The sequence below is a fragment of the Antechinus flavipes genome, chromosome 5 (assembly GCF_016432865.1).
Source record: "Antechinus flavipes isolate AdamAnt ecotype Samford, QLD, Australia chromosome 5, AdamAnt_v2, whole genome shotgun sequence".
NCBI classification, from domain to species: Eukaryota; Metazoa; Chordata; class Mammalia; order Dasyuromorphia; family Dasyuridae; genus Antechinus; species Antechinus flavipes.
In genome coordinates this window covers 221,739,637-221,748,699 of record NC_067402.1, presented here as the reverse complement: position 1 = coordinate 221,748,699, position 9,063 = coordinate 221,739,637, and the positions used below count along the sequence as shown (strand labels likewise).

At 38.2% G+C, this 9,063-nt stretch overlaps 1 protein-coding gene across 1 annotated transcript in view; it reads right to left on the bottom strand.

The window, feature by feature from the left end:
- Window positions 1-5,791: 5,791 nt before the first annotated feature.
- The window catches only part of TESPA1 (thymocyte expressed, positive selection associated 1), a 47,386-nt gene continuing 44,114 nt past the window's right edge, over window positions 5,792-9,063 (bottom strand). The window contains 1 exon segment of the mRNA XM_051963604.1: window positions 5,792-7,144. Coding sequence (XP_051819564.1) covers window positions 7,035-7,144 — 110 coding nt within the window. The 3' untranslated portion in view covers window positions 5,792-7,034.

Below are 9,063 nucleotides of genomic sequence, written 5' to 3'. Positions count from 1 at the left end.
ACATAAATGTTGGAAATAATCTTATGATTCTCTTTTTCACTTGTCTTCTAAGGTGGTAGTCTCCAAACTTTTTTGACTAGGCACTGTTATTAGTAAATATGTTTGAGCATATATCCTTAATATATAAACATTTATTTATAAATTATACATATGTATTATTTTGTTAAAGTAGCATATCCATTAAAATATACACAATGATGATAGCTATTATTTAAGAGATAGATGATCTGAAATGAAGAAGTAAAGTAAACAGGTCAAATGACTTATCCAGGATTACATAACTAGCAAATATTTGAAGCAACTATCTGAACTCAGGTTCTTCTGATTCCAATCTGTTTTTTCTTCATTTTTTTACCTAGTTGCTTTAGTAAGAACAGCAAAGAATGAGATATATTAGTTAGTATTTATTTGGCTCTATAAGGGCAGCTTAGTAGTACAGTGAATACTGTGCCAGCCTTGGAATCAAGAAATCCTCAGTGCAAATCTGACCTCAGACATTTACTAGCATTGAGTAATGGCTAAGTCATTTAATCTTGCTTCAATTTCCTCATCTCTAAAATTAACTGAAGAAGGAAATGGTGAACCATTCCTATCTCTCGCCAAGAAAACCCCACATGGGGACATGACTAAACTCTTTGCAAAGTGCTTTAAATATTAAACAAAGAAGCAATATTTGTAAAAATCTTTTTATTTATTGAAAGTTAGCATATCCAAGGCTTTTAATAAAAAGCTGGCTTCAGAGCCAGAAAGAGCTGAGTTCCTATGGCAGAATGACCCTGGGCAAGTCAACTATGAATTGCAGAGAAGGTACAATTGGTTGAAGGAATTTTCTTATCTGAGGGTTCATAGATCCAGGTCCTATCCCTGTCGTACATATGAGTATTTTGTTCTCACTCAACTATTACTATTCATAATTAGTGATAATTGCATTAATATGAATAATGTGTTTGTTTTTGAAATTTTTTGCTATTTCCTATTTGAAAGGTCTGGTTCTAAATTCAATTTAGTCTAACACTTGACTTTAGCAGAAAGAAATATATCACTTGGGTATGCTTACCTAATCATAAAATTAATTTTTAAAAATATTGCCCATCAATTAAATATCTCTCTATGGAGAGAGATATGATTGCTCTAAATAACCTTTGAATTACTGGGTCTCCCATTAGCTAAACTCATTGCCTTGGGTCTAATATGTCAACCTCAAACATGTCTGGAGAGGCTTCTCAAGCTTTCCCGTTGGCAGTATCAGAGGGTGGAGGCTGGGGATGCTGCCAGGGATGCTGCCAGGGAGGTTCCCACACACATCCATGTAGAGCCTTTCTTCCAACTCCTCAATTCAGCTTGGGTTTGGGGCAATTCAGTTTGCATAACTATACCATTGGCCTCCTTCCTCCAGCACTTGAGAGTATGGATGGTTTTTATTAGTGAACCAGTTGTTCCTTGTAGGATGGAAAGAAAAAGAAAGGAAGGAAGGAAGGAAGGAAGGAAGGAAGGAAGGAAGGAAGAAAGAAAGAAGGAAAGAAGAGAAAAAGGAAGGAAGGAAGGAAGGAAGGCAGGAAGGAAGAAAGGAAGGAAGAAAGGAAGGAAGGAAGGAAGGAAGGAAGGAAGGAAGGAAGAAGGAAGGAAGGAAGGAAGAAAAAGAATGTTGCACATTCTATATATACAAGGAGGCAGAGAAGTCTTGGGAGAGTATATGGGGAGAAGAAAAGGGAAAAGAAGAGACAAGGAGGGAAAATTGGAGGAGCAAAAGGGGAGGGAGAGAGGGAGGAGGAAATGGAGGAGGAGGGAACTTTGGGAGAGTGAAGGGAAGGGGAGAAGAGAAGCGAGAGAAAGAGGAGAGGGAAACCCTGAGGGGGAGGGGGTGGGCGAGAGGAGAAGGAGAGGAGGAGGAAAGGGAGGAGGAGGGGGAGAAAAGAAAGAGAGTGAAGCCTTTGTTTCTGAGCTAAGAATAGAACCATGAACATCACTGTCCCTGCAGCAAATGATTCTAATTCGAATTCATTTTTCTCTGAGATTCATCTCTATTTCGAGGAGGGGGGTGGAGAGTGAAGGAAGGGGGATTGTGGGAGCCAGGAATTGCTAGATGACCTACATTTCGCCTCAGGGAGTCATTGCAATTTCATCCTCCCCAGCCTGGGGAACAAACCAGAAGAGGTCATCTTGTCTATCTTGTCTCTAGGAAGTAATGCATCTAACTCAGCCGGGTTAAAAAACCAAACCAAACCAAACCAAACCAAACCAAAAAAAAAAAAAAATACCATCCTTTGGGTTTAAGGCTTTGCCTAGCTGCTTCTGATTACCCCTAGCCACATCTGGGAAGGGCTGGGGGAGTGGGGTAGTTTTCTCTTTTGTCTAGCTCTGCGTCCTCCTGCAGCTACTCTGGTTTATTTAGCTTGGTTTGTGTTCTCAGAAAAATAAGGGGCAGAGTTTACCTGTGTTCACACTATGTTAGCCAGGGGACCGAGCAAGCTTCCGAATCTTTTCAACCCTTGATTTCTTCACTTTTAAAACAGGAATCATGATAATTGCTGCACTATATGTTACAAGAAGCAAATGAGGTCATTGTGTAGAATGTAAAGAAATATATCAAAAGCCATACTATTAATGATAATGATAAATATCAGTTTTCTCATTTTTAAAATGGGAAAAATAATAGCTGTACTTTTTGTTATGGAAAACAAATGAAATCATTTATGTAAAATGGAAAGAAATATATGTGTTATTAATAACTAATTCATCTTCAGAATAGGAACTACCAAAACTTATACTTTGGTATTGTAGCTTTTTAAATCCCAAGGTTACCTCTATATTACAATGTGGCACCAAAGGAGGATTTTTGTAGTGATAACTCAAGGTCTGGATGCTATTCACATCTGAAAAGGTCTGAGAATAACTCCCATCATCTACTATTGTAGAGGCACTCCCCAGCTATACTCACATCTGGCTGGTCCTTTGTACAACTAAACTATTGTCGTCCTTCCTACAGCATTTGGGACTATGGATGGTCTCTATTAGTGAACTGGGTGCTTTTTGTAGGATGGAAAAAAAGAAAAAGAAAGAAAGAAGAAAGAGAGAGAGAGAGATGAGAGAGAGAGAGCGAGAGAGAGAGACACAAAGAGAGAGAGAGAGAAAGGAAGGAGAGAGAGAAAGAAAAAAAAAAGAAAGGAAATCTTTCAGAACCTTCATCATTTAGTGGAGATTAGAGGAGAAGGGGGAACATTGCTCAATCTATTGCCTTGTTCATTTGTGTGTATATAAAGGTGTGAGGGACAAGTAATATCACTCTTCAGGGAATCATTGAAATATCATCCTTAGCCTAGAAAAGAAGCTAAGAGAGGTCATGTGGTTTTAAAACATGAACATATTCAACCCCTACAAGTAAGAACTTTTCTTAATTTAGGAGAATTACTATAATTGCCCCTGTCATTTAGGAAAAACTCTTATCAATTCTCAAGATTTCTTCCCATCCTTCTCTGGCTGTGGTAACCTAATTGGTTCTTCAGTTTTGAAAAATTTAAAACTCATCTCCTCCAGGAAGCCTTCCCTACCTATAATAAATCCCTCTCTGTCTGTTTCTCTGTGTGTCTCTCTCTGTCTCTGTCTCTGTCTTTCTCTGTTTCTTTCTGTCTCTGTCTCTGTCTCTGTCTCTGTCTCTGTCTCTCTCTTTCTCTCTCTCTGTTTCTTTTTTCTCTCTCTCTCTCTTTCTCTTGAATCATTAGTTTGGCTGCAAACTCCTTGAAGGCAGAGATCATGTCATCTACAGAATCAATGCTTTATAGATGACAGGAATTTAATATATGTTTGTTGATGAGGAGGACCAACAAAAAGACAAACAAATATTTATGTTTTCTTTACTATGCTAGATATTGGAAATATAAAAGCAAAAATAAAATAAAATAGTCTTTCACCTCAAAGACTTCATATTGTCCTGTTATCATGGGCCCATTAAATCCCAAAGTTGGAAGATATCTTAAAGGTTACCTAGTTCATCCTCTGACCTAATGCCCAAATCTCTGCTGCCATGCCCTTAACAGCTGGCAATTGAGTCAGAGGCTTTGTTCAGCTACTTTCATTTGACATTACCCTCTGAGTCTCTTCCATTTTCTGACAGCTCTGATGATTACAGGGCGTTTTTATGTTGAGCTGAAATTTTCTCTCCTGTAACTTCCACCCTCTGTGCTCTGGAGAGACATGAAATAAGCCCAGTCCCTGTTTTTCTAGATGACAGCACTTCACAAATGGGATGACAATGATCATGGCCCACATAAGGGTTCTATTATAAAGAACATTTTCTCTTTAGAGGTAAGACATTTCAGTTAATTCTCTAGAAAATACATCAGAGCCTTTAAGTTTTTCTTTTTTTCTTTCAGAAAATTCCTTTTTATTTTACAAGGAGCAGACGGTGGGAATCACCTAGAGGAAGGTCACCTTTTCTTAATCAGACACATGATTTGGAGTGGCAGAGAGGGGCTGAATATTAAGGTTTAATATAGCTGATCTGTCAAACAATGACTGGGGCAACTCTTAGCCCTCCATATTTCAGCCTCCTCACTAGGAGGAAAACTAGAAAATAGTATTTCTATAGTCTCCATTATATGCTGGGATTCCTTTGTACTTTGGATTAGAACAAAGAGAAAACAATCACTTAGAGCACCTGATTTCATTGAAAAATACCACTTCACCCTGTGCCTTTGGGTTTTTGTGGCTGTGGAGCCACAAAAGGCAGGACTCATCCAGGAGATGATGGGGCATCTCATGTTGGGAAAGGGGAGGAAGGGGAACCAAATGAGAAACTGTTATGACACAAAGACAGCCTGGAAGTGGTGAGCAGCAGATGTTGTCAGTAGCTATGAAGAGGGCATTTCTTTCCCCCACCCCCTTTTCTGTGGCCAGTTGCAACCAACAGACTCAAATAGGGCTTCTGGATTACCATTTGTAAAATACTATAATTAGAGACAATTCCTTTAGAATGAGAGAGAAGAAAGAAATTAAACAAAGAAATGAGAGAGAAGAAAGAAATTAAACAAACACAAAAACTAGGTGAAGCCTCCTCTCTTATAGTAGAACAGCTCCAGGCTTCTATTATTTCTGTTTTATTTGTAGAGGAAAAGTCCCTCTTTCCTGTTCACCTCCTCCACCCCTTCCTCCTTCCTTTTTCTGTTTAAAATTCTCTTGGTTAGATTGCTGATCTCTGTGGTTTTTCATACACATGCATAGATCTATTTATACATACACATACATGCATATATAGATATACAGTTATTGAGTTGTTATGTCTGGTTCTTCATGATCCCATTTCCTCACAAAGACATTGGAGTTGATTGCTATTTCCTTTTCAAGCTCATTTTCCAGATGAAGAAATTGAGGCAAACAAGATTAAGCAATTTATTCAGGGTCACATACTTAGTAGGTAGCAGGTTGGATTTGAATTCAGGAAAATGAGTCTTCCTGATTATAAGTGCATGCTCTCTGATTGTGTCTGTCTCTGTCTTTATCTCTCTGTTTCTCTATGTGGTTGTTTGTATCTCTATTTCTCTCTGTCTTTTTCTCTCTCATCTATTTGTCTTTCCATCTCTCTTCTCTCTCTGTGTTTATGTCTTTGTGTGTGTCTGTCTCTGTTTCTGTCTGTCTCTGTTTCTCTCTTTTTCTCTCTATCTCAATTTCTGTTTCTGTCTCTCTGTTTCTCTCTTTTTTTCTCTATCTCTATTTCTGTTTCTGTCTCTCTGTTTCTCTCTGTTTCTCTCTTTTTTTCTCTATCTCTATTTCTGTTTCTGTCTGTCTCTGTTTCTCTCTTTTTCTATCTCTATTTCTGTTTCTGTCTCTCTGTTTCTTTCTGTTTCTGTCTCTGTCTGTGTGTTTCTTCTCTGTTGTGTGTTTCTCTTTGTTTCTCTGTTTCTTTCTGTGTGTGTCTCTTTGTCTCTTTCTCTGTTTCTCTTTTTCTTTATGTCTCTCTTTGTTTCTCTCTTTTTCTATCTCTATTTCTGTTTCTGTCTCTGTCTCTGGGTTTCTGTTGTGTGTTTCTCTCTGTTTCTGTCTCTGTTTCTTTGTATCTGTCTCTTTATTTCTCTCTGTGTGTCTCTCTCTGTCTTTTTCTCTTTTTCTTTCTGTCTCTCTCCCCTCTCTCTGCTTTTCTCTCTTTATGTGTCTGTTTCTCTGTTCTGCCTCTGTTTCTATTTCTCTCTCTCTGTTTCTGTCTCTCTGTATCTGTGTCTGTCTCTTCCTCTTCCATATAGATACATATACACATGTATATTTACACACTGATATATGTATATGTGTACTATATTTACACACATGCCTATATATTCACATATGTATATACACCCATTGCATATATATGATCCTTTTTAGATGTAAAAAAGGCTTTCTCTTTATGTCCCCAAGTTCTCTGGTGTTCTCTTTATGCCTGGGGAGCCTTGTGTGCCTGGCTCTTTGAGGTCTAAGCACAGAGACCATGGAAAGTTTTGATGGTGGTGATGGATTTTTGTCATAATGTCAGTAACAACTTCATCTTTGAACCATACCTTCTTCCATGTTCTCCCGGGCATGACTGTGTCAGTTATCATGAGTGTCAGGTAGGAATTGTTTGGGATAAAGCTTCAAGAGTTAATTCTCTTCCTGCTGGGTTCATTTCTATTCCTGAAGTGTCAACAGAATTATGACAGGAGGGGATGCTATTTGAACTTCAGCATGAGTAGAATCAAATGGAACTTGTGTCAGGAAGATGCCTTCATGAATTGGTCCTCTTCCTCTGGCATAATTTCTTTATAGATTTTTGTATACTAGTTGATGGCTGAAACTGTAAGACTCCATTAGTCTCTCTCCTCCCATCCTATTGATTCCTTCAGTCTCTAAATTTAGGGTTTGATTATCTTGCTCCCCAGGTACAACTTTCATCAGTCATTCCATTTTTTCCTTTTATCTTAGATGAAGAGTGTGATCTGGGAAATGAATCTCTGTCCAGATATCTTCTGCCCACCCTGGGGCTCTGTTATGCTCATATCAGGTGTCCTGAAAGTTCTTGAATCTAGGGACTAGATCCCTTGGAGAACCTTTTCAGTTGAAAGATGATCAAGTGGAGGGGGTTGCTCCTCTACAAAGCCACTGCTATCAGAGTGGGTACTGTTGGTGTGAAGGAGAAAGCCTGTAGAAAAATAAGAGACCATAAGCAACTGGGATTAATTTTGAGAAAATGTAGGGCAGGGAAAACTTAGATATCTCCCATAAGAATTCTCTTCTGATGCTAGGATCAAAGAAGTACAAAAAGCCAGAATATTAGAGCCTGAAAAACAAATCTCATTTTACAGATGGAGATACTGAGGCTTTATGATATGATATGATATAAAACATAACATTTATTATTAATATTTTTCAAGGTTACACAGGAGTAGGACTCCTCTGTATCTGAGTCATCTAAGCTACTTTAGAATTCAACAGCTTTTGATTTTCCTAATCAGTAATGTCCCACTTCAAAAATCTTTTCTATTTTTTCCTACTCAGCCTTCCTTTCTCACCTCAGTATTTACATAGAAAATTTCCCCAAAGTCAGAGATCTTTCCCTTTTAAAGCTAATGTCTGTACATGGATGTAGCTCTTTAACAAGGATGCAAACCATGGTCAGCCAAAAGAATCTGCCAAAAAGGAAGATACAGGCTAGCCAAGGGGTTAGATACCGGCTTGAAGAGATAAAGATCATGAGTTTGACCCTAATATGGACCAGTCTGCTTTTGTCCCTTCCACAGGCCTATATTGCATAGTAGAAATACTGCTGGGTTTGGATTTAGAAGAGTGACGTTCAGGTCATAGACCTTAAGGATCACTTTGTCCAGTTTCTTCATTTTACAGATTAGAGAATCGACCTGACAGCATGGAGTGATCCTGGTTCCATCATTTTCTAATTCTCTGTCCTGGATGAGTGCTAATCTCTAGAAGATGGCAGAATTACAGAATTATAAGGGGATGTCTTTCCAAAGCCTCACCTGAAAAGAGATATCTCCTCTTTAATATTCCTGAAAAATGGCCTTTGTTTCAATACATCAAGTGTAGAGTAATCAACAGTCACCTAAGGGAACACAGTCCACTTTTGAAGAGCTATGATTATGAGGAAGTTCTTCTATAGAAATCTTAAATCTGTATCTATTGCTCTTATTTTTACCTGCTGGAGAAAAGCAGAAAAAAAAATCTAACCTTGCTTTCCTAGGAAAGTCCTTGGGACACATGATCCCATTTTTCATGTGCCCTACCTTTCCTTCCCTATGTCTTTTCTTCTCCAAACTAAACAAGTTTCCTTCAACCTGTCCTCATATGGAATGAACTTAAGCCCTTCCCTTTCCTGTCTGCTACCCTCTGGATATGTTCCAGCTTCAGAATGCCTTTCCTAAAACGTGGCACCAGGAATGAAATATAATACATCCAAGTCCCAGTGAGTACAAATAATGAATTCTGTGAACTGGTTTCCTGTATTCAAGTATGTACCATTTGAAAGTATAATGATATAAAATATGGTAATTGATCTAGTTCAAAGGTGTATTCTAGATGTGGTCTACCTGGGACAGAGTAGAGAGGTAGACCTTGCGTTTTGATGCAATCTAAGATTTGACCCTGAGTTTTCTCAACTGTAAAATGGGATTAATAATCCTTCTCTCAGAGGATTGTTATGAGTGTCTAATGGAAGAATAATAATAAAGAAGCTTTAAGATTTGCAAAACACCTTATGTATACAATCCCATTTGAGTAATATGTGTGAATGTAATTTTTTCCTTAATATGCATGGTAAGGTATCATTATTGCTAAGGATGGCTAGAGCCTGGTAAACCTACCCTAGTTCAATGTCAGGTGTTGGGTGAGAAGTATCACCTTTGTATACCATGGAGAGAGTGTATAGCAAGTGATACAATATAGGCAGAACAGCCATGATACAGACCATGCTGGAAGATGGGAGAATACATATCCAGAAACAAAAAGTCCCAAGAGTATGCTAGACAGGCCAAATTGGATGGAACCTTAGAGATCACCTTTTCCAATTGTATGAACTTAATAGAAAAAAAGCAGAGATCCATACGG